Source organism: Myotis yumanensis, unplaced genomic scaffold, assembly GCF_028538775.1.
Source record: "Myotis yumanensis isolate MYYU_CA2020_CCGP unplaced genomic scaffold, mMyoYum1.0.hap1 SCAF_11, whole genome shotgun sequence".
NCBI lineage: Eukaryota > Metazoa > Chordata > Mammalia > Chiroptera > Vespertilionidae > Myotis > Myotis yumanensis.
Genome location: NW_027223762.1, coordinates 25,040,811 through 25,067,595, shown reverse-complemented (window position 1 = coordinate 25,067,595; position 26,785 = coordinate 25,040,811). Strand labels below are relative to the sequence as shown.

Below are 26,785 nucleotides of genomic sequence, written 5' to 3'. Positions count from 1 at the left end.
ACAAAAGGCAATGAAATGTGATATGGATAAGAAAGCAAGGAATTCCCATGAGAGCTGGGAAACTTCATTCTGAAGTATTTCATTTGCCAATATTCTGAACAGTTGGGATTTATAGAGATAGGATTCTGGGGAAAATACTTGGGAGAGAGGGAAAGAGAGGCAACAGCAGAAACTTGAAAGAAGAGAAGCAGAGGATCCACTGAAAGAAAACCAAAGCAGAGAAGGAATAGGACAAAATTATAACTACAGGTAAAGTGGAAAGGCCCTTGGCTTTGGATAGCAAAGGCGTTATTTCTTCTTCTGAGAAAGAGCCTCGCAGTGAAAAACTGAAAATACAGATACATTTTGAGATTGGAAGGATTAAAGTGGACATTATTTACTAAGAGGAAGGAGGCAGCTGAAGGCTTTCAGGGAAGGTAAAAACAATTTGGATTGGTCAGTGTATTGAGTCATGTAATAAAAGTAATACCAGGTGGCAATGAAAGCTAGATAGCTTGAAAGTACAATGGATCCAATCAACATTGGGTGACTGTCTCCAGCAACTTTTAATTGAAAAAGAATGCTGAGGAGAGGTCATTATGACAAAGGCCCATTAGGGCAAGAAATTCTATGGTCCCCAAGAAAGCACTGGGAAAAGAAATGCCTTTGCTGTGCAGGCTGGATTAGGAGGCAAATAAAACACAAAGGAGCTAGCAGATCAGCCCAGAGACCAGAATAAAGGAGTCTCCACTAAACTTGTTTTAGAAGTGGAGGCAACGGTGGCTGGGAAGCAATGAACTGGAAGTCCTCCTTGTTCTTCAGAAGCCAGAGCAGTGCTTCACTATTTCAAAGAAACTGCACTCACTGTATGACCTCCAGATCTCTGTTTGCACAGAATATTAATTCTAATTAAACATATCCTTGCATAAAAGGATAATATAACCTGGTAGGAAACTAGGGACCCTATAAGTACACTGCCTCAAAAAACATAATATAGTATCGTATCACATAAGCACCACCACCATCTCTAAATTTACAGGAGTCATACTTTTATTGGTAGCTTATGTTTCTACTAAGACTGCTACATTAATCATTATTAAATTTTATATATAAAAAGTGTTCACAAAAAATTAAAAAATGGAGCCCAGCGGTAGCTCAGTGGTTGAGCGTCAACCTATTAACCAGGAGGTCATAGTTTAATTCCTGGTCGGGGCACAGGCCTGGGTTGTGGACTTAATCCCCAGGATGGGGCGTGCAAGAGGCAGCTGATCAATGATTTTCTTTCATCATTGATGTTTCCACCTCTCTCTCCACTTCCTTTCCTCACTCTGAAATCAATAAAAATATACAATAAAAACAAAAAGACTAGCAAACAGCCCTGGCCAGGTGGTTCAGTTGGTTGGGGTGTCTCTCGATGCGCCAGGGTTTCAGGTTCCATCCCTGGTCAGAGCACATAACAAGAATCAACCAATGAATACATAAATAAGTGGAAAAACAAATCAATGTCTGTCTCTCTTAAAAAAAAAAAAATCAATAAAAAAAACCCTGCTAACATAAGAATTGACTATATAAAATGATTCTATTCATACATACAGAGTTCATAAACAGGCAAAACTAATTAAACTGTGAGGCCAGGACAGTGATTATTTCTCTTGGACTAAGGAGGGGTAGTAACTAGAAGGAGAATCCAGGGAAGTTTCTGGGATGCTAGTTATGTTGTTTCTTGACTTATGTGTTGTTACACCAATGTATCTACTTTGTGAAAATTCATCAAGCACACTTAAGATTTGTGCTTTTATGTATATTATACTTCATTTAAAAGTTTTAAAATGATTACCTAAAACAAAAGAAAAATAAAATATACTCAAATTGCTAATTGTATTAGGGTAGAATGATTATATAATTTTCTTTTATACCCTCAATTTAAAAAATTATCTGAAATATATTTTTAGACTTAGTCCTTTCTAGAATAATCAAATGCTTCCTATATGCCAGACCTTTTTCAAAGTACTTTATACATATTGACTCACCAAATCCTCAAAACAACCCTATGAATTTGGTATGTTATTGCTTCACTTTAAAGCTAAAGAAACTGTGACACTGAGGTTGAATAACTTGCCCAAGATAACAGCTAAAAAGTGGCAAAGCCATAATTTGAAACAAGGTACTCTAGCTCCCAAGTTCATGCTCTGAAACACTATCCATACCATCTCTCCAATAAAATTTCACTTTACAGTGAGAAAAACATAATTAAGAAAATATATTATTTAATCAATCTAAATAATTATCATTCTATTATTACTATTTAGTTCTCCATGAAGCTGGATGCTAAAAAAAAATTGCATATAAGGATAAGGGGTATAATCAAATGGAGTAACTGAACGTCACTCAAAGTTAGTCAGATACCTCTCTTCTATTCTGTTCTTATCCATGAGAGGCTGCTTAATCCACTGGTTAACCAGTCTTTGTCCTTGCGGGGTTTTGCACTTATTCAGCAATGCAGCCAGAGACTGAGAGCCAGTGGTATCTTCAACAGAACCCTAGTAAACAAAAAATAAAAAAGAATGGCATTCTCATTAGTGAAAAATCTTACTATGCCATGAAAAATAATTTTGAGAACCAAGAACATTTAATATTCTTCAAATATTAAATAAGAAATCTGCACAAAAGTTCTTCCTAAAGTCAAATTTTCAACCCGTTAATCTGTATTTTCTGCTGTGTATTACCCAAACCAAAACCGCTTTGTATTTACTGCAGTTTTAGACATAAAACTTATTAATATGTAATTTTTAAAAAACTATATTAAAAATTATGTATAAAGTCAGGGCAAATACTGTTTATATAACTTACAACTAGACAAATATAGTAATTCAAGGGTGAGGTCTGAGCAGGCCAGGGTCAGGGAACAGTGTGCTTGGAGGGAGCAGGGGGAAGGGGAGGAAGGTGTGTATACTAATGCAAAACTACTTATTCAAGTATAATAATATTTCAAAATATTTAAGCTCCTTAGAAAAATTCTTCACACCCTAGCCAGGCTGACTCAGTGAACAGAGCATCACAGGCCGCAGGTTCAATTCCAGTCAAGGGCACACACCTCGGTTGCAGGATCAATCATGTGCCCCACTCGGGGCGCGTGTGGAGGCAACCAATTGATTTGCCTCTCTTACATTGATGTTTCTCTTTCTCTTTCTCTCTCCTCCTCCTCCTCCTCCCTTCCACTCTCTAAATATCAACAGAAAAATATCCTGGGGTGAAGATTAACAAAAAAGAAAGATTCCTCAGGGTATGTGAGAGGAAACATTTATAACCATTCAATGGTTCTTATTTTGAGACTTCTTTTTTAATTGTCATCTGTATATTGTATTGTGTTTTCACCACCACAATTCTTCTTCCATCACCACTTATCCTCCTTTACCCGTCTTCTACCTTCCCCACACCCTTTCCCTATAGTACTCACCATACTATTATGTGTCTATGAATTTTACCATTCAATGTGGTCTTTTTTAATATGCATTCTTATTGAGTTTTAGAGAGAAAAGAAGGGAGAGGGAGAGAGAAACATTCAAGAGAGAAACATCGATCAGCTGCCTCCTGCACGCCCTCTACTGGGGATTGATCCCAAAACCTGGGCAAGTGCACTGACCAGAAATAGAACCTGCAAATTCTGGGTGCATGGGATGACACTCAACCAACTGAGCCTCATGGCCAGGGCATATCTTTCAATGTTTTCAATCCATGTATTATTTTATTTACCTGGAAAAGGTTAAGGGCTCTGACTGCTGCAATATCCAATTTCATGTACTGGTGAAAGTCAAAAGTAGTCAGTTCAAACTGTCCGAAGTTTGAATCATCTGACAAGAGTTCTAAAAACTTGATAACTGCAGACAATGATGCAACTGCAACCTAAGATCAAGAATATAAAATAAAAGATTGTCATCACTAGAATTCTAGAGATATTTTTTAAAGGCAATGGGAAAAAAAATTTTCAAGCACATCATTTTCCTTGGTGTTTCTTCCCAATCCAAACTAAGAAAATAAAAGTTTAAATAAATCTCTTAATATTAGAAAATGATTTTTAGAAAATGAAAATATACTATTATAGTAGCACTGTTAACAGCCAAAAATAGAAAATACTCAAATGCTCATTAAGAGCAAACTGGGTAAAGTCTGGCATGTTCAATGTTCACCCTAAGGAATACTACACACAATATAGGCACAAACAATCTGCAACTACATGCAATATGAATAAATCTCACAAACATAATACTGAATGAAAGAAACCAGACACAAAGAGCATATATAACTATATGATTCCATTTACATAAACAACAAAAACAGGCCAACCTAATCTACAGTCAGAGGTAAGAACCAGCTTACCCTGGGTGGCGGTAATGACTGAAGTTCATATACTCCTTATATGTATATTTAAATAAGAAGTTTAAATAAATTATTATATATATTCTGACTGCTGCACCAACCAGCTGTTCCTCTGGTCTCCCTCTCCTCAGGCCTCTCTCTTTCCTGAGACATAACAAAACTGAAATCAAGGCAATTAATAATCCTACAATGGCCTCTAGGTGTTCAAGTGAAAGGAAGGGTCCCCGTCTCTCACTTTAAATCAAAAGCTAGAAATGATTAAGCTTAATGATGAAGGCATGTCAAACACCAAGAAAGACCGAAAGCTAGTCTTCTTGTGCCAAACAGGTAAGCCAAGTAGTGAATGCAAAGGAAAAGTTCTTGAAGAAAATTGAAAGTACTACTCCAGTGAATACTTTAAATGAATGATTTTAAAAAAGCAAAGACTTTTTGCAGATATGGAGAAAGTTTTAGTAGTCCAGGTAGAAGAGTAAACCAGTCACGTCCTTAAGCCAAACCTTAATCCAGAGCAAGGCCCTAACTCTTGAATTCTATGAAGGCTGAGAGGTGAAGAAGCTGCAGAAGCCTGAAGCCTACAGAGGTTGGTTTATGAGATTTAAGGAAAGAAGCTCTCTCTGTAACAATAAAATCGCAAGGTACAGAGTGCTACTGTAGAAGCTACAGCAAGCTCTCCAATAGATCTAGGTAAGATCATGAATGAAGGTAACTACACTAAACACCACATTTTCAATGTAGATGAAACAGCCTTATATTGGGAAAAGATCCCATCTAAGACTTTCATAGCTAGAGAGAAGTCAATGCCTGGCCTCAAAGCTTCAAAGGACACACTGACTCCCGTTAGGGGCTAATGCAGCTGGTGACTAAGTTGAAGCCAATGCTCATTCACCATTCTGAAAATCTAGGGCCCTTATTAAGAAATATGCTGAATCTACTCTGCCTGTGCTCTAAAAATGGAACAACAAAGCCTGGATGACAGCACACCTGTACTGAATATTTTAAGCTCACTGTTGGGACTTATTGCTCAGGGGAAAAAAAGATTCGTTTCAAAATATTACTGCTGCCCTAGCCGGTTTGGCTCAGTGGTAGAGTGTCAGTCTGCAGACTGAAGGGTCCCAGGTTCCATTCCAGTTGAGAGCATATGCCCAGGTTGCGGGCTCAATCCCCAGTAGGGGGCATGCCGGAGGCAGCTGATCAATGATTCTCTCTCATCATTGATGCTCTCTCTCCCTTTCTCTCTGAAATCAATAAAAACATTAAAATATATATATATATTTTTTTTTCACTGACAATGCGCCTCCGTCACCCAAGAGCTCTGATGGCCGTATACTGATTAGACTGATGTTGTTTTTATGCCTAACACAACATTCATTCTGCAGCCTACAGATTAAAGAATATTTTCAACTCTCAAGTCTTATTATTTAAGAAATACAGTTCATAACGCTATAGCTGCCATTAATAGTGATTCCTGTGATGGATTTAGGCAAAGTACATTTAAAGCCTTCTGGAAAGGACTCACTATTCTAAATATCATTAAGAACATTCCTAATTCATAGGAAAAGGTGAAAATAAACATTAACAGGAGTTTGGAAGGATGACTCAAACTCAAGGATGACTGAAAAGTTCAAGACTTCAGTGGAGGAAGTAATTGCTGATGTGGTGGAAATAACAGAACTAGAATTAGAAGTGGAGCCTGAAGATGTGACTGAATTGCTGCAATCTCATGATGAAACTTTTATCAGATGAGGAATTGATTCTTACCTATGAGCAAACAAAATGGTTTCTTGAGATGGAACCTACTCCTGGTGAAGATGCTGGGAAGACTGTTAAAATGACAGCAAAGGATTCCAATTTTGAAAGAAGTTCTACTGGGGGTAAAGTGCTATCAGATAGTATTGCAAGGTATAGAGAAATCATTAATGAAAGAAAAAGTGAATCAATGTGGCAAACTTCATTGTGTTCTTATTTTAAGAAATTTCAACAGCCACAGTTAGCAGCAATCAAAATCAAAGCAAGACCCTCCACCAGCAAAAAGATTACAACTCCCTGCAGGCTCAAATAATAGCAATATTGCATGTTAGCAATAAAGTATATTTTAATTAAGGTATGTGCTATTTTTAGGTATAATTGACTAGAGTATAGTGTAAACTATACTCTATATAGAGTATAGTGCACTTAATAGACTATAGTGTAAACATAACTTTTATAAGCAATGGGAAACAAAAAAATGTGTGAGTCACTTTTTCACATATTCACTTTATGTAGTGGTCTAAACTGAACCTGCAATATCTCCAAGGTGTAACGGTACTGAACATAAAATAAGAAGTTCAGCAGAGTAAATGATAGCCCAACGACAAATTCTACTTATTGAAATATACTTGATACTAGATTCATTATAAATGAACATATTTTTCCTAATTGATAACATAGTTATCTTTCTGCCCTTGCCAAACTCCAACAAATGTATAAGGTTGCCACAAGAATCTCCTGTCACCAGAAGACACAGATATAAAGTTTCTTGTACCCTAAAAGCTTCTTCATATTTTCAACAGAGAGATAAGTTTCTCTAATATTGAAATTATTGCTCATACATACTGGCTTTTCATTATGTCACCAAAAAAAGGTAAAAAGGATAAACTCAGTTTATAAGGACCAAACTATTATCTGATAATCACTGCAAAATCATGGTAGTCATAACAGTCTCAGGTCGTTCGAGTTTGAAATCTACTCTGAAAATTACAAAGTTTGTTCTCTTATTTAAATATACAACAGAATTTTCCATTTTACTTCATTTTACTCCACAAACATCTTGTCAAGAGCTTCCAATATTTTACCATAAAAATACCTCTCCCAAGCCATACCCACCTCAAAGAGTTGAACAGTAAGATAAACTTTAACCATTGAAAATGCCATAAATTACATTATTATGCATATTCATTTCTACCACTGAAAACATTATAACTAGTGCCAATTTTTGAGCCAACTTGTTTAAATGTAATTTTTATTATGCAATTGTTTTGTGCTGTATATATTTTCACCCCTGTACTTTCTAATCTCCATAACAATCCTTAAAGACTGGTATTTTTAACCTTATTTAGCATGTAATGAAACTGCCTCTCAGAAGTAATTTATAAATGATTCTACAGCTTGTAAATTATAAAGCTTTGATAGGTCTTTTCCCCCCTCTAGTCAATAAGCTTTCTCACACACTTAAGTGACAGTAATCAGGCTCTTTCACATGAATCCAATAAAACTCTTCCTTGTCCCAGAGATATTTCTATAAATATTATATTTCTATAATATTATATATTATTTAAAGATTCTATAAATATTATAGAATTATGTTTAAGGTTATGTTTAAAATTTTCTAGTCATTTCCTTGAGTTTTTCTCAAGCTTCATCATAAAAATAAGCTTAATATCTGTGACCCACAGTTTAGGTTTGAGATAAATGTGACAGAAGTAGCATTCTTAAAAAGTCACTATTAAAATTAAGACAAATTCACATTGTAATTCACATACCTGATTCTCCATTTCTGGCAAGACAGCACTATTCACCTGTTCTCCCTTTTTGCCTTTCAACAACCGGTTAAGGTCTTGATAAATATCTTTTGTGGAAAAGTCAGCTCTTTTTCTTTCTGTGATCAGAATTCCTCCTCTCTGAATAACCTATTTTACAAGAAATATTTTAAATTACTTTGAGAAAAGCTGTAAGAAAAGGAAAACTGTAACACTGACAAAATATAAAGTGACAATATCTAACAAATTATTAACCCACCTTAAATTTTCATACTACATGCAAGATATTGCTAAAATATATATGTATGAACAAGTATTTTAAAAATATATAAACTAGCCCAAGCTGGTTTGGCTCAGTGGATTGAGCGTCAGCCTGGGGATTTAAGGGTCCCAGGTTCGATTCCAGTCAAGGGCATATGCCCAGATGTGGGCTCGATCCCCAGTAGGGGGCATGCACGAGGCAGCCGATAAATGATTCTCTCTCATCATTGATGTTTCTATCTCTCTCTCCTTTCCTCTCTGAAATAAATAAAAATATATTACATATATATATATATATATATATATGTACTAAATTTTCATGGATATTTAAAATTATGTTCACATAACGCTTTTAAAAAATATTCCCAAAGGTAAAAAAAATCTTAACAGAGTAATACTCTTAGAAAATTGTTTAGCCCTAACCGGTTTGGCTCAGTGGATAAAGCGTCAGCCTGCGGACTCAAGGGTCCCAGGTTCGATTCCGGTCAAGGGCATGTACCTTGGTTGCGGGCACATCCCCAGTGGGGAGTGTGCAGGAGGCAGCTGATCGATGTTTCTCTCTCACCGATGTTTCTAACTCTCTATCCCTCTCCCTTCCTCTCTGTAAAAAAATCAATAAAATATATTTAAAAAAAAGAAAACTGTTTAGATTCTATCTATGCTAAAAATGCCCAGTTCTTATGGTATTTGAGGCCCACAAAAATAAAAGAACCCTTGGGCAATACAACAGCCCTTAAGAAATATCTAATAAACCATACACTTATACAAATGGCACAATCAAAATTTTGTTTAAAAAATCAGCTAGGCAGTGGAGGGAGGGGATAGAGAGCAACCAAAGGACTTGTATGCATGCACATTAGCATAACCAATGGACACAGACACTGGTGCGGTGGGGGCTTGCCGGGGTTGGAATGGCTTGGGGAGGGGGGGGCCGGTAATTGGGGGAAAAAGGAGACTTATGTAAAACTTTAGACAATAAAAATAAATTAATTAAATTTTTTTAAAATCAGCTAAAGTTCCACCTGAACTATCAAAAAAAATCCTGCCCTGGCTGATATGGCTCAGTTGGTTGGGTGTCATCCCATGCACTGAAAGGTTGCCAGTTCGATTCCTGGTCGGGGCATATGCCTGGGTTACAGGCTCAATCCCTGGTAGGGGTGTGTGCAGGAGGCAGCTGATTGATTATTCCTTCTCACATGGATCTCTCTCTCTCTCCCTCTCCCTTCCGCTCTCTCTAAAAATAAATTTTTAAAGTCTGTAAAAAAAATAAATACTAATAATCCTGACAGTGTGGTGACTGTGAGGGAAAGGGGGGGTGGGGTGGAAATAAGGGATGTAGGGGGGATAAATGGTGATGGAAAAAAATATAAATAAATAAAATCTAAAAATAATAATAGTCCTGAAGAACTGCATCATATTTATTTGATAAATCCATGAGAGATACAATAATAAACTGTGGAGTTTTTAAAATCACCTTGTTTTTCCCCTCAACTGTGAAAGCATTGTGAGTTGATTTGAACCCTCTATGGCTTCCATTCTGTTACTCTTTAAGGAGGGAGGAAGGAAGAGAGGGGAAATGATCTGAAGTAGACCAAGTCTTAAATAAAAAACAGCTTATTCTAAAGTCCCATTAAACACAAAATTTCTGTCAAACATAAAAATCAAGACATTCCTCAAAATAAAGCATTATTGAAATTAGACACTTTTAAATTATTCTTTTCCTTAAATAATATCATGTTAATTAGAGCCTTTCTTAGGCTTGGTTTCACCTCTGTCACTAGACCAAGTCTCTTACCTGCCTCAGTTTCCCCATGTCTCCAGCAGTCTCTCCTCCTGGTAAAACACATTCCTTTGGTCCAATTTGAATCATGAGAGCCTCCAGATTGGAGAACTGATCATTATCGGGGAACTCACACAGTCCTAGCTTCCTTTGTATGGAGTCAACATACCCAACTCCAACTTGTCTTTGGCCATCAACTGTAGACATTTTAACACCCACAGTACCAATGGACGTTGACATATCATTGTTACCAAAGAGAATATCTTCAAACTGAGAAAGATTACCCGGAGAAGCCTAAGCAATAACAAAGAAAAAGTTTAAGAAACTACTGGATGTACTTTAAAATTTTACTAACAAACAAGAATTACCCAACCTGGATGAATTTAACAAAATGATTTTTACAAAAAAAAAAAAAAAAGCTTATAACCATATATTCCAATAATTATCACCAATGTTCAATAAAGTACCCATACTTTTCCACATATTTTCAGAGCACTTGGACATATCTAAAATTAACTGTATCAAGTGATTTTCAGTTTGTAATTTGGCAACTGAGTTTATATACACACAATCATTAAGGAACCCAAAGTGATCATCCTGTCAATGCTAGGCTTAAATTTCTACATTCTGCCAAACTACCCATGGGTTGCACATATCAGTATTTTCACTAAGTAGCTATTCCACATAGAAGAGCAGTTATTATTTAGCTTAAATACTGACTTTGAAAAGTCTCTCTGTATCAATATACTATTTGTAAAATGCAGATTATTCTGGATCAGTGATTTTCCAAATAAAGGGTCCTTGACCTATTTTCAATACTTCAGAAAGATTAGAAATAGCTCTTTAAGATTGCATAGACTAATTAGTGTCAAGTTTCTTTGCTTTTGACTGGACAATTCTGTGGTGACACTATAAACCTCAACCAGAGGCATTCTGAGGCAACTGACAACCATGGTAATAAAATATGAGCTAGTTACAAATAGTTCAAATGGGCTCAGTGATAGTCAAAGCAATCAGTAGCCATCAATTGTTCTTAAATGTGGTTGGCATCATAATCATTTATCTTTTCACAATATGATTCTAAATCTCCTGTACTATGGATTAAAATCTGGATCAAAAAAGAAAAATTATCGATATTTTTTAAAAAGCACCAATTCAATCATAAATGTAAACATCCTATTTTCACATACAAGCTTTGAATTTACACACACAGCTTATGAAGCACACCTTAAATACACTTAAAAAAGAAGAATTCATCTTGCCCTGTGACTGGGTAATTCAGTTAATAAGAGCATTGTCCTGATACGCCAAGGTTTGAGGTTCAATCCTCAGTCAGGCCACAAGCAAGAGTCAAACAATGAATGCATAATTAAGTGGAACAACAAATCAATGTTTCTCTTTCTCTCTCCCTAAAATCAATAATTTAAAAAAATTTTTTCAGTTCATCTTGAAAGATTCTGATGACATAAAGGACTGAGGTGTGACCAACTGATAACCATGGTAATCACTTAAACTTACGACTCTTTATTTTTATTGATTTCAGAAGGAAGGGAGGAGAGGTAGAAACATCAATGATGAGAATCATTGATCAGCCACCTCCTGCACACCCCCTACTAGGGATTGAACCTTCGACCCAGACATGTGCCCTGACCGGAAATTGAACCGTGACTTCCTAATGCATAGATTGATGTTCACCAGGCAGGCTTAAGATACTTTTTTTAAAAAGTTCTATGGGCACATCCCCAGTGGGAGATGTGCAGGAGGCAGCTGATCGATGTTTCTCTCTCATCGATGTTTCTAACTCTCTATCTCTATCCCTTCCTCTCTGTAAAAAAAAAAAAAAAAATCAATAATTAAAAAAGTTCTATGAGTTTTTTTCTTGTGGAGTCTAATGTAATATTTAAACATTTGATGTTGGTGCTGCTTCAAATGTAATATTTTTCGACCTTCATTTCATTACCCCTCCCAACCCCACTCCATTTGTAAAACTAGACATTTACTGAAGATTATATCTGAGAGAATTTAGCATTCTACACTATGGGAATTTTCATTGCTTACTAAAAGAAGTGGGTCTTTTACTTAAGAGTTTTAGCCTATATCTTGAAAGTTTTAATAAAAAATGGAGGGTACCACAAAGGATGTTTTCTATCTCATTCCTCATAGAACTCAGTAACAACAAAGAGTCATACGTTTGCTGGGTTACAGAACATGATCACCATTAAAGTCCCAGACTTACAAAAACTTGCAATCTAATGGGAGAAAGGCACATACAAAGATACAAACACATTACAAATGTGTATAAGTGAGATATTTGGAATACTGTAAATTTGTGTAAAATTACTTCACAGACAGTAAAATCAAATCTTTATTTAATGCTGTATTCTTTATGTAACAGCTATTTATTACTTATCTTTCAGGAACAGTGACAAAGATCAGTGTTCATACTTACAAGGATTTACTGAATTTCTAGTTACTTTTAAACTATAGTTTTTAAAAAATCACATGCTAAAAATTAAAATTTCTCAAAGCATTTTACTATCACATCTGGTTAAAATATTAAAACATAAAAAATCTCCTTAGACTTTAATTTTTTCTATGCTTAAAAATAAATAAGTAAAAAAATGAATAAATAAATAAATAAATAAATAAGTAAATAAGATAATTACCTTAAATGCCAAATACCAATCATTCTCCTTGGAGGCCTTATTTCCAGCTCTATTCTTATAAACTTCAACTCTATACTGCCGAACTAGAAGAAGATCTTTTACAAAAGACTCAAAATTCATTTTACTAAGCACAACACTCTCCAGAGTCTTTGCTCCTAAAGAAAAATATTAAAAATGTTACAAATTTGAGAATTTGAAGTAATGTGTTCCAAGTACCTAACACAATATATCCCCCCAAAAACTACACGGTTCTCTCAGTAATTCATTCATTCAATCAAGCACTTATTGTATGTCCTCAGGATTTTGGTAAATGAGAAGTATAAAATGGTGAATAGAGCCCAGCCTGTGTGGCTCAGTGGCCAAGCACTGACTCAAGAACCAAGAGGTTCACTGGTTGATTCTTGGGGCACATGCCTGGGCTTTGGGCTCTATACCCAAAAGGGGGCGTGCAGGAGGCAGTCGATCAATGATGTTTCTCATCAAAGTTTCTATCTATATATTTCTCTCCCTTCCTCTCTCTAAAATGGTGAACAGACATAGCCTTCTGCTTCTGTGAAGCCTGTAAATTAAAATTAAAAACTGAGAAGATATAAAGAGAAAACAATGAGTAAAAATACATAGCTAACTTTACTTGTTCTTTCTTATAATTTTTCACAATTTTGAACACAAGCCATATAATAACTATACAGTATTTGTATGGAATGGAATTAATTTTTCAAAAGGTTCATAAAAATTAGTCGTTATGCACTATAAAATGCCCTGGGTAATATATTCATATAGCTAAAAATTCAAAGGTTCAAAAAGGTGCAGTACAGTTTCCTTTTCACCACTGTCCCTTACACATCCAAGTCACCAGCATAGTGTTATCAGTTTATAAATATACTAGAGGCCCGGTGTATGAGATTGGTGCAGTGTGTGTGTGTGTGTGTGTGTGTGTGTCCGTGTCCCTCAGCCTGGCCTGTGCCCTCTCATAGTCGAGGAGCCCTTGGGGGATGTCCAACTGACAGCTTAGTCGGACATCCTTAGCACTGTTGCGGAGGCCTCCGCTGCTGCGCTCGCCAGCCATGAGCCTGGTTTCTGGGCTGGCTGAGTGGTGCTCCCCCTGTGGGAGCACACTGACCATCAGGGGGCAGCTCCTACGTTGAGCGTCTGCCCCCTGGTGATCAGTGCGCATCATAGTGACCAGCCATTCCGCCATTCAGTCGATTTGCATATTATCCTTTTATTATATAGGATATTCTCAAATGTAGCACATGCACACACAGCAAATATAAATAAAGCATTACTTTTTTCCTTTTACATAAATAGTTATTATTACACACACTGTTCTGTATCTCGATGTTGTTTTTAATTTTAATATATTTTGAAGATTGTTCCATCAATACTTAATCAGCTTCTTTTAGTTTGGAGCTGCAAACAATCCAATGACTCTAAGAACGTTCTATAATTTAGTCTCTGACTGATGCACAGACATATAGGTTTTAGCCTTTGTTATTATAACTGCTATATGAACAGCCTTGTCTGTGCTTCACGCTCCAAACATGTGAGTCTATCTGTGATGAAAGTCTTAAAATTGGATTTTATCAAAGGATATGTGTGATTTTTATAAATATCACCAGACTATCCCCCTGGTTGGCTATGCCAATGAACACCACCATCCATAAAGTACAAATGCATATACTTTCCCCCCCTATCCAGTCAACATAGTTTTCAAACTTTCTGGTCTTTATCTTGGATCATTAATCCTCAACAAGAAGTGATCTGGCTCCCCTAGCAGACATGTGGCAATGTCTGGGGAACATTTGGGTTGTCACAATTTAAGGGAAGGGAACACTAATGGAATCTAGTGAGAAGCAGGGATGCTATTAACCATACAAAGGATAACCCCTCACAACAACAAATTATTCCGTCCAAAATATCAATGTTGCCACAGCTAAGCCCACCGGCCGTGAGTTTAACATGCTTGATCTATAACAGGGGTGAGCAAACTTTTTGTGAGTGCATGCCAAACCCAGCAATCTCTGACTCAAAATTCTTCTGCATGCCAACCCTAATTTTTTGAGAACATGTTACGTCTACTTGATATCTCTTAAGGTGTACGTATGTGAAGAACCTTGAAGAAATAATAAAATTCATTCAAGCGACAAAAACACAGTATATGATGATGAAAAATACATTTATTTTTAATGTATACATGTTATGTAAAATTATATATTTATCTAAGATGCACCTACACTGAATTTATCTGAAAAATAAAAAAGTCAATATTAAGAAAAAAATTGTAAATGGGAGATTCTAAGAGAGGGTTTCACGTGCCAGCAAAAGTTACTGGTGTGCCATGTTTGGCACACATGCCAGGGGTTGCCCACCCCTGATATATAGGGATCAGGCAGGTAACAAATTAGCAAAGGATGAATTACAACAAAGACCATATAGGATGGTGAGAACTGACAAAAGGAGAAAAGTACATCAGGTAAAAAAGGAATCTAGACTCACTAGGTCTGAGAGCAGCTACTCAGCTCCAACCCACTGCTGAAGTGCAGGGATATTTTTGCCCAGAGTTTCCAACTGTGCAGATTTTTCAAAAAGAAGCTTGAAGCCCTTGTTGGCTAGCTCAATTGGTTAGATGTGCCAAGGTTGCAGGCTCAATCCCCAGTCAGGGCACACAAAAGAATCCTATATAATAAAAGGCTCACGGCTGGCGAGTGTAGCGGAGTGGCGGGAGCCTCTCCCACCTACACAGCAGTGCAAAGGATGTCCGACTGCCGGCTTAGGCCCACTCCGCATGTCAGTCGGACATCCCCTGATGGGTCCCGGACTGCAAGAGGGCACAGGCTGGAATGAGGCACACCCCCCCCCCCCCCCGTGCACGAATTTCGTGCACCGGGCCTCTAGTGAACCAATAAAATGCATCAATAAGTGGAACAACAAATCAATCAATCTCTCTCTCGTATCAATAAATAAAAATTTTAATAAAAAAAAGAAGCTTGAGCCCGGCTGGTCTAACACAGTGGTTGTGCATGACCTATGAACCAGGAGGTCACGGTTCAATTGGTTCTATTCAGGGCACATGCCCCGGTTACAGGCTCAATCCCCACTAGGGGAAGTGTAGGAGGCAGCCAATCAATGATTCTCTCTCATCACTGATGTTTCTATCTCTCCCTTTTCCTTCCTCTCTGAAATCAATAAAAATATTTTTTAAAAAAACAAGTTGAAAAAAGCAAAAAGAAAAAAATCAGGTTGAATGAAAATTATATTTACTCTAGAATCATATTCAACATGGCATGTACTCACATTCTCACAGGCATATGCAGGAATTAAGGCCTATCCAGGTTGCAGCAGACTCACATCTCCCAACTAATACTCAGATTCAGAACCACAAGGTGAAACGAGAGGCTCCATTTTAATTCTTCCCTGTTTTTGCCTAAAACATAGGGGGACCATGCTGGTTTGCCCAAGACTTTTCCAGTTTTGGTACTGAAAGTTCAGCATCCCAGAAGCCACCCTCATTCCTAGGCAAACCAGAATGATTGGCAAACCCTATCAGCCCATCTAGATGAATTCCACATAGGTATTCCTATGATGAAACATCCAAAAAAAAAAAACTTGCTCGAGGAAAGCAATGAACCAGAGTTAATACAAAACCAAACAGGAATTTCTCCCAGAAACACTTAAAAATACCATTGTGAATATAGTCAGCAACTTCTAGCAAATATGGCAATGAGTTTCAAAACAGTGTTTTTCATATCATCCTTCAATTTTTAAGGCAAAATATAAAGTGCAACCCAGCAAAAACAATTCTGGGGAGGGAAAAAAAAACACTGACCTGGCATAATTCTTTAACAGCTCTTACATAATCAGTCCAGTTAGATATGCCAGCATTTGAATTTGAATACTTATCACAGGATGAACAAGCACTCTCAGATCTGCAAGCATCACCACTCCCCATTCTTACACCTGACTACTTTGCACATCAATAGTATCTGCTTGGCCCCGAGTCAAGTACCTAGAACAATAGTTGTCTTTTTACTGACACATTTAACAGAACACAGGCTCACTACTGTGGTGATGTCTTAACAGTGGGTGGGGAAACGAGGCAATGAATAGGTGATTCCCCTCCCTCCCAAGGCCTCCTCTACCTCCATTACTAACCTACAGATTAAGTTGCCCAACCTCCAACGTTATCCTCCCAAGATACTACTCTCAAAGGGGTTTTGAGACACATTGGATGGCAATGCATTTTAAGTCATATTTACCAAGAAGCACCTGAAGTGCAGCTACTTCTGGAAAAGAGCTAAGACCATATGCTTTCAGTCAGAACAGCTGGGAAGTAGGACTGATCTCCTGGTGTGAAATAAGAGGAACAAGAAGAGAAAGCTACCCAGCCTCCACCTGGTTATAGCAGAAAGAATACCCTCAGGCTGGTGCAACATTCTTTTTCTAGAAGAATGTGGATGTCAACCTGGATGCCCGGCCATGGCTCAATCTGGTTGAGTGTCCAGGTCATGGTTCAATCCCCAGTTAGGGCACATGCCTGTGTCATGGGCTTGATCCCCAGTAGGGGGTGTGCAGGAGGCAGCCAATCAATGATGTTTCTCTCTCATCGATTTCTCTATCCCTCTCACTTCCTCTCAATAAAAATTAATAACATTAATATTTAAAAAATAATGTGGAGGCTCTGTCGACCCATGCACTGAAGGATCTCGGGTTTGATTTCGATCAAGGGCACCTTGCAGGGATTATAGGTTCAATCCCTGACCCAGGTTGGGGCATGTACAGGAGGCAACCATCCATGAGTTTCTCTTACATCGATGTTTCTCTCTTTCTCTCTCCCCCTCTGTCTCCCTCCCTCCTTTCCTTCCACTCCCTCTAAAAATTAATGCAAAAAATAACCTCAGGTGAGGATTAACAACAAAAAAGAAATAACCCAAGTGTCCATCAATTGATCGAAATATGGTACATCCATAAAATAATGTCAAGTGAAAAAAGTCAGGCCTTAGTGGTGTGGCTCAGTGATTAAGCATCGACCCATGAACCAAGAGATCACTGGTTCCATTCCCAGTCAGGACACATGCCTGGGTTTCAGGCTCAATCCCCGGCGGGAGGCATGCAGGAGGCAGCTGATAGATGTCCCTTCCTCTCTCTCTAAAAAAAAAAAAAAAAAAAAAATCAACATACTTAAAAAAAAAAAAAAAGCCAGTCACAAAGACCACACACATTGTATGATTCCATTTAGTCAGCCCTCTGTTATCTGTGGTTCCAAATCCTCAAACTGAACCAACCTTGGATGGAAAATATTCAGGGGGGGGGCGGGGGTTGATGATATTGTTGCTGTTTACTATGTGGTTACTCCTACAATGGTTATGTCTGTATTGAACATATACAGACTTTTTCCTTGTCATTATTCCCTAAACAATATAGTATGACAACCATTTACATAGTATTTACATTGTTTAGATAAGTAATCTAGAGGTGATTTAAAGTATATGGGAGGATGTACCTAGGACATATGCAAATACTATGCCGTTTTATATAAGGGACTTGAGCATCTGGAATTTGGTATGGGGAAGGAGTCCTGGAACCAATCCCCTACACATGCCAAAGGACAACTGTTAATGAAATGTCTAAAATAAGCAAATCTGCCCTTAACCGGTCTGGCTCAGTGGATAGAGCGTCAGCCTGCGGACTGAAGAGTTCCAGGTTCGATTCTGGTCAAGGGCATGTACCTTGGTTGCGGGCACATCCCCAATGGGGGGTGTGCAGGAAGCAGTTGATCGATGTTTCTCATCGATGCTTCTGACTCTCTATCCCTCTCCCTTCCTCTCTGTAAAAAATCAATAAAATATATATTTTTTTAAAATAAATAAATAAATAATAAAATAAGCAAATCTGGACATGAAAAGTACATTAGCGGTTGCCAAGGATTGGAAGGATTGGGGATAAGGGGGAGTGACTGTTAATGGATAAAGGGTTTCTTTTGGGGGGCAATGAAAATGTTTTAAAATTTGTTGTGTAATAGTTGCTTCCTTTTGTGAATATACTAAAAACCAGTGAACTGTGTAGAGTGGGCAAAAGTAGGTTTACAGTTTTTCATATGGAAAATAATACAACCCTTAAGAAATAATAATACAAAATAAGCTCTGTTTCTTGTACTAACAATGGTAAACCTCCTTTTGCTCCATCCTGTTCTTTAAGTGGGTGAACAGTATTGTATGTGAACGACAGCTCAACAAACATGTTATAACTTCGAGGGCAAGAAATTGAGAGCTTCTCTTCTAATGATATCTATTTTCTTTTATTTTTTTAATTTTTATTTATTGATTTGAGAGGGAGGGGGAGGGAGAGGGGGTATGGAGGGAGAGAGAGAGGGGAAGGGAGAGAAAGAAATATCAATTTATTGTTCCACTTATTTATGGTTGCTTCTTGTATGTACCCTGACTGGGGATCAAACCCACAACCTTGGTATATCGGGGACAATGTTCTAACCAACTGAGCTATCTGGCCAGGGAGGGCCAATGATATCTATTTTCAATAGTCAGAAGCAAGACTGACTGCTAAAGAATGTAGGGAAAGGTGACAGGTCCAAAATTTGTCAAGCCTGGGAGTGCAAGGGATCCTCACCAGGTATTTATAGTTTCTAGAGTACAGATGTCATTTACCTATCTGGGGTCATTTTTGCAATAAGCAATGCTGCCCAGAAACAGGCTAACCTTCTTAACCGTATCTGATTTCCAGAGCAGCAAGGAAAAAGGTTTTGTTAACCCTTTACCCAGGTGGTATAATATTAAACTATAGTAAAGAAACAAGTAACAACAAACAAGTAACTTTGGCAGCCTGACATCAACATACATTATAAAAAATATTACCTTGGACAATAAAAACTGCAAAACATCCCAAAAGCTTTTGGGATCCAAGATACTTTTTTTGAGCCTTTCCCTTTTTCAGCTATTTCAGCCAATTTCTAGTAATTTACCCATCATTTAGAACTCTTATTAACCTAATCAAATAAATGTTAGGACAATCCTTAACCTATAATGTGCCTTTGACATAAACCTCTAAGAAATAGAACCTTGGGAATAACTCACATTCACTTCTCTTTATTTAATGAGTAATTTTTAAAAATGCATTAATTTTTAGAAAGAGAGGAAGGTAGAGGGGGGAGAGAGAGAGAGAGAGGGAGGGAGCGAGGGAGAGAGAATGACATTGAGACATCGATTTGAAGTTCCACTTACTTATGCATTCACTAGAGGCCCAGTGCACGAATTCGTGCGGGGGGGTCCCCCCACCCACCCACCCAGTAGCCTGCGGGTGCCGGGAGCCAGTCCATCCTTGCTGCTTGACACAGTCGCTGCAGAGAAGAAACATCTGCACAGCATATGTTTCAAGGGACCTGGTGTATATGGCATACTGTTCTTAATATGTTTGCTCACCTTCTTGGTGCTATGTGTTTTAACCAAGGTCACCTCTCTGAGAAAGGTTGTTTCCTCAGGTAGGAATTTTCCCCTGAAGTTAGGGAGGGAATAAAACCCCTTAACTAAGTGCCAGGCGGGTAGTTAATCACTTTAACTACGAACAATCACGCTTAACCTACATAATCTTTACTCCCTGGAATGGAGATAAGAAACGCCCTAATCTTTGGAATAGCAATTGATAGGATTAAAATCAACTGGTATAAATACAGATGTAACAAGACAACAGAAGACAGAACCTAGACACAGAACCTAGAGAGAGAACCTAGCAAGAGAACATGGCAAAAGATCCTGGACAGAACCTGGCTACAGAACTTGGCTGGAGAACCTAGACAGAACATGGCATGAGAACCTGGATAGAACCTGGCTGGAGAATCTACCGAGAGAACATGGCTAAAGATCCTGACCAGAACTTGGCTGGAGATCCTAACCAGAACTTGGCCAGAATTTGGCTGGAGATCCTAGCCAGAACTTCGCTGGAGATCCTGACCAGAACTTGGCTGGAGTTCCTGGCTAGAGATCCTGGCTAGGCTGCTGATCAACTGAAATGCTGTCTCTGTGTCATTCATTCTTCGCCGACTCCGTCCACACCTTTGGGGACCCCTGGACCTGCTGGGGTTGGACCCCAGCATGCGGGAATCTGGCCCCGCCTCACAGCCCCACAGCCCCACCTGGCACCCCGCCATGGCCTGGCACCGCCCCCTCACCTATTCAACCATCACGCCTGGGGGGGTGGAGTGATAGATCAGGCCCCCCCCATTGGGCTCCCTCAGGGCTTGGGAGCCAGGCAGCAGCCCTTCCCCCCACCACTGGTCACTATCTGCGGGGCAATCGGCAGGGCGCTCGCACCCACCTTGGCCTGGCACCACCTGCTCACCTGCTCCACCATCCCACCGCGGTCCTGCCACACCGGCACTGCTGCCACTGCCACATTGTCAATGCCTGCCATGTTCTGCGCCACCCCCTGGTGGTCAGCGCATGTCATAGCGAGCGGTCAAACTCCCAGTCAGACAATTTGCATATTACACTTTTATTATATAGGATTGGTTGCTTCTTGTATGTGCCCTGACCAGGAATCGAACCCACAACCTTGGGGTATCGGGACAAGCTCTAACCAACTGAGCAACCTGGCCCAGGCCTCACATTCACTTCTAATCACCTTAACCACATTCTCAATAGGATTAAGATGAGGTGACTTTCTAGGTTATTCTATTCTTGGAAATGTCCTTGGCAAAAACCAACATTTTAACTTTCATGGTCAACAAAAGGAAAATTATGTTAAAAAAAAAATCTAGCTCTCTCGGGTCCTCCTTTCCAAGATGATCAAGAAAAGAAGGAATAATGGCCGTGCCAAAAAAGGCCGAGGCCATGTGCAGCTATTCCTTGCACCAACTGCCTGGTGTGTGCCCAAGGACAAGGCCATTAAGAAGCTTGTCATCTGAAACATAGTAGAGGCCGCAGCCGTTAGGGACAGTCGACGCCTATGTGCTTCCCAAGCTGTATGTGAAATTAAATTACTTGTGTGAGCTATGCCATTCACAGCAAGGTAGCCAGGAATTGTTCTCATGAAGCCCGGAAGGACCGAACACCCACCACCGCGATTTAGACCTGTGGGTGCTGCCCCACGACCTCCACCAAAAGCCCATGTAAGGAGCTAAGTCTTTAAGGAGCGGAAAGTTCTCTGGGGGAAAAAATAAATGGAAATTGTACTTCAAAAAAAACAAAATCTACACTCCAATATTAAAGATACCTGGATGCTCATACTAAATTTCCTTCCCAATAAATGGATGTAATGCTTACCATCCATCCATTATTCCTTTCATAATCTAAATTAGACAAAAAAACAAAAACAAAAAAACCACCACCAACTATTTGTATTAACAGGTACTTAGAAAAATCAGTTATCCAATTTATACAAACATACAAGTACATTTAGAACTTTACATTTTAAATGCTTAAATTATTCTAAACCACACACAAAAAAAAAGCAAAGACAAGAAAAGTGTACTAGCCTAGAATATAAGGAATCATATTATCACTTTAAGCCTGGAAAGTAATTCATAGTCATTAACTATGAAGCCACCGTAACACTACCTCTGGTCTCAACTGGTCCCCATGCCTCTAACATTGCTCCTTCTGCCCCATCCTCCACACCACTCCACCTTAAATTAAGTCTTCAGAACTCTCACTGCTCACCTACAACATAAAATCCTAGCATCTCACTCGCACAACATAAAAAGCCTTTTATCATCTGACCCCACCTACCTGGGCCACTCTCCTCGCTCATCACTTTCTGCTCCTGCAACACCGATCTACCTCTTCTCAGGCCCTCTCCCTAGTAAATAAAGTCCTTGTTCTTCAAGGCTCGAGTGGAATTTAGCCTCTCATACACTGCCTCTTCTGATGGCTCCAGTCTTTGGTACTCCTGCCGCTATACCTCTTCAACAACTTGTTGTGGATCATGCAACGCCCAGTTCTTCACCTTGAATTGTAATTACTTATGCCTTGCGCTCCACTAGAGTGAGCACTGGGAAGGCAGGGATACTGCCTTTTCATCTATGTACTCCGGGTGTCCACAACCCTGGCTGACACGCCAGCACTCAAGAAATCCCCACCTAATCAATCTTTTGTCCGTAACATCCAATTTGCATGTGGCAACAGCAAGAGGAGAAATCCACACCTCCTTATTCCTCCCCCCGCCCCATGCTCTTCCCACCATCACAATGGAGCCAGGGAGGAAAGAGATCCGCATAAAACGTACAGAACACCTAGCCCACACCGGTGAGAAGTCTGTGGCTTTCCGGGGAGATGATGCTGGAGAGATGGGCCGAGTTACAGAGGGCACTGGATGCTGACCTGAGGCACAAGCAGGCATGACTAGCCCACGGGCACAGCTAATACGTGGAGGAGCGGCCACTTTCACGCAGGTAACCTGGCTCCAGACAAAGTACCGGGTCCTGACCACTTGGCAACACTGCTCCCAACAGTCCTTCCCAGGCTCCGGCGCTGCCCCGGCGGTACAAGCCGAGTGGGAGCAAAACGGTGTTGACATAAAATGGTCTCCCAAACACACCTCTAGTCTAATCTCACTTCTGAACCCGTGTTTATAGAATAGAGACTTGGCGTTGCTTATGATGAGTCACAGGACCCACGTGGGGGCGGAGGGCACAGACCCACCCGAATGCCGTGAAACCGAACCATTAAAACGCTCCCTACGTGTTCGTTATAAGTTCGGCTTTGGGGCGGCTGCAGAGGAACAGACTCGGGGCGGGGGCGCCCCACCCGGCCAGGCGGGGGCCGGAGAAAAGCGCAATTTCGCACGGGGCACCCACATCCCCAACCCCGGGCCCTCCTCGCCCGAGCCCGCGGGCCGCCCACTGCCTGAGCAGAGCCCCCTCCGCAGGGTCCCTGCGGCCCCGGCCGTCGAGTTCTCACCTGCCGGCCCGATGTACTTGATCACCCCCTGCGTCTTGAACACCTCCCGGGCGGCCAGCAGCGCATCCTCCCGGTGAGCCGTGTAGAAGTCGCCCCGGTCGAAGAGGCGCACCGTGGTGCTCGGCTTCTCCGGCATTCCCTGGAAGAAGCGCACGAACGCATACTCCGCCACGCTCTCCAGCTGCAGCGTCTCCCTCGGCTGCACCGCCATTGCCGAACCTCTCCACAGCCCGGCGGAGGAACTGCGCGACCCCACACCCACCAAGCCGTTTCCCGCCTCCCCTCCCTCGCCCCCCGGGCAGCGTCCGGCCTCTGCAGCCCGACCAATCAGCATCCGGCTCTGCGTTTCGGTGGGTGGGAGTCCGCTGCCGCAGCCAATCACAAACGGACGCGGCCCAGCTTCCCGCGCACGCAGGTGACTGCCTACTGCGCCTGCGTGAGCCTAGGTCGTGTGCGGACCGGGCAGGCGCTCATCCTGAAGATAATATTCTCCCCGGTTTTTTCGACTCAAGGGGCTGGGGTCCCGGTGGATGGACAGCAGCCAGGGAGAGCGATTAGGTGGGACGTACTGGCAGGTTTTGCGTTTTTTTACGTACCCGGAAGCATGGAAGTGGAATCAGAAAGAAACTTGAAAACAAGGAAAAACTGGTCTTCTCCATTCCCAGTAGTTTTTTAAACTTGCTCCCTCCTCCCCCAACTGCCTCCCTTTTCCTTTTTAAGTAAACTGCCAGCATCAGGATTACAAATCTAAAGCCCTGGCCAGATAGGTAGCTCAGTAGTTTAGAGCGTCCTCCCCATACGCCAAGGTTGAGGGTTTGACCCCCAGGGTCCCGGCACCTACAAGAAGCAACCAATGAATGCATAACTTAAGTGGAACAACAAAAATGGATGTTTCTTCCTCCCTTACTTTCTCTAAAATCAATAAATAATAAGATTACAGGTTTATTCTCCACAACCTCCTTATTGCTTCACACTAGCCATTTAGTTCACTCCTTGGTTGATTCATTAATTTGAAAATGTTTATATACCAGACTCTTCTAGGATCTAAAGATTACTAGTAAAATAAACAGTGCCTTTGTGCTTAATTCTAGTGAATGGCTTTAGGTAATACAGTAAGTAAACTAAATGTTAGAAGATAAGCGTTCAGTTAAAAAAAAACAACGATGGGGAAGTGGGGTTGAAATTTTTTTAAATGTTGATCAAAGACCTGAATGAGGCCCTGTCCCGCACAGTTACCTGCCTTAGAAAAGTATTACACTTTCCTGTTTGGCTTCCCTTCTGCCAAGAAAGCCTAGGAAGCTGCCCCAAACCCTGATTCAGCAAATAGAATGACCAGTAGGGTGGCGGGGTTTTCAAACGAATTCCCAGGTCCCACCCACATACAATGGGTTGGAATTTCTGAATGTGGGTGGGGTCTTGGGATCTCTTAAAAAGCTCCCTAGGAATGCCTGATTATCAACTCAGTTAAAAAGCCATTGACCCACATGTTAAAATTAAAATACCTTTCGAGGCAGGAAGCCGACAAAATTTGCATCATTTGACTACTCAGCAATGCTACTTCCCGCCACTCTCCCTCCCCTCACCCAAACTCTATGATCTAGGGCAGTGGTCGGCAAACTCATTAGTCAATAGAGCCAAATATCAACAGTACAACGATTGAAATGTCTTTTGAGAGCCAAATTTTTTAAACTTAAACTATATAGATAGGTACATTGTTATTAACTTAATTAGGGTACTCCTAAGGCTTAGGAAGAGCCACACTCAAGGGGCCAAAGAGCCGAATGTGGCTCGAGAGCCACAGTTTGCCGACCACGGATCTAGGGCAATAAAATTCCCCTTCCCTCTCAACACTTGTGACTCCAACACAAACTTGTCCCTCTGCTGTCAACCATGTCAGAAGCTGCAGTTTCAGAGAGAGGAAGACTAAAAAGGGTCCTTGGAGTTGGGTATTAAGAAATATATATTTTTGCCCAGCCAGTGTTGCCCAGTGGTTGAGCGTCCACCTAGTAGTAAAAACATCAATGATGAGAATCATTGATTGGCTGCCTCCTGCACGCCCCCTACTGGGGATGGAGTCCACAACCCCAACAGGTGCCCTGACCAGGAATCGAACTGTGACCTCCTGGGTCATAGGTTGATGCTCAACCACTGGGCCATACCGGCCAGGCTATGCCCTGCTTTTAGAAAGGTAAGGGGAGGGCAGAGAACTTTTCCTGCAACTGCTGATTCTCAATTGCTTTCAGCTCAAAATAATCCTTATGCCAAAGTGGCATGTTTTGGGGTGCCATATCCTGATCCCCTTCATATCGAAAGAAGTAGGAAGAGCTAAGGCTAATCTGTTAAGAAAGGCTTTATGGAAGAAAGGGGGCTTAAGTTGTGCCTTGACTACGTAGAGGGTATAATGCGAAATAAAGTCGATTGTGACCAGATTTCAATTGTTCTGAGAATGCTAGGTATACACAGAAGCTTGAGAGTGGGAAGAGCTTGGTATTAGGGAAGCCAAAAATTATATTAATCCAGGCAAATGGTGAAGTCTGGAACCAAAAATTGATAGCGGAGGGGAAAGAACCAAGGGAGGCAACATACAGAGCAACCATAGCTAGATGACACCATCTGAGGCCAAGGGCTGGGATGCCACCCCTGGAACACTCCTATGGCTGCCATTGGTCTCACCCCATTGGTGCCCATAGTGTTTTCTCAATTGTTTTTCCTTCTTTTTATCTTAAGATTCCAAGTCCTACCTGAGGGTCCCTGTGCCCTGGCTACTGAGAGCAGAGGGAGGATCTCTATGCTTAAACTTCTGCAAAGGAAGGCAGAGAACTGTCTCTCACTAATACCATACACAGAATTCTCCCCAAATTGAAGAGGTAATGGGGTACTGGACAGCCAAAAGGGGAAAGAGTGCCCACTATAGGGCCAGACTGTGAAAGGCCTTGTATACCCCTCTGGCAGGTGAGACTAGTAAATTCCCATGTTGTATAAAATGCTATGATCAGCTTTAGGCAAATAATTCTGGGAGCAATGTGGGGTTTGGGCTAGAGAGAGAATAGCTTGGTGGTTAAGAGACCAGTGAAAATGTGTAAGAGAAGGTACATTAGAGGAACATTATTTCTGAGGGAGAATCACAGGGCCCGATGATTAAAGGATCAGAGAAGGTAAGAGAGAAAAGAGGGACTTGATGCCTGGTGATGTCGTTAACTGATTCTGAGAACACAAGAGACACTCGGTTTATGAAGAAAGATGGTGAGATTAAAGGCTGGTTAAGTGAAACACAGTTTAGTGTAGAGCTCAGGGTGAAGAGCA

The 26,785-nt window shown here is 40.4% G+C and overlaps 1 protein-coding gene across 1 annotated transcript in view; it reads right to left on the bottom strand.

The window, feature by feature from the left end:
• Positions 1–23,733, bottom strand: part of MSH2 (mutS homolog 2) — a 57,720-nt gene extending 33,987 nt beyond the window's left edge. Inside the window, exons 1-6 of the mRNA XM_070429160.1 lie at positions 23,483–23,733; positions 12,579–12,733; positions 9,928–10,206; positions 7,875–8,021; positions 3,733–3,882; positions 2,386–2,519 (exon numbers count right to left, since the gene is read on the bottom strand). Coding sequence (XP_070285261.1) covers positions 2,386–2,519; positions 3,733–3,882; positions 7,875–8,021; positions 9,928–10,206; positions 12,579–12,733; positions 23,483–23,693 — 1,076 coding nt within the window. The 5' untranslated portion in view covers positions 23,694–23,733. The remainder of the gene's footprint in view (positions 1–2,385; positions 2,520–3,732; positions 3,883–7,874; positions 8,022–9,927; positions 10,207–12,578; positions 12,734–23,482) is intronic.
• Positions 23,734–26,785: the final 3,052 nt, after the last annotated feature.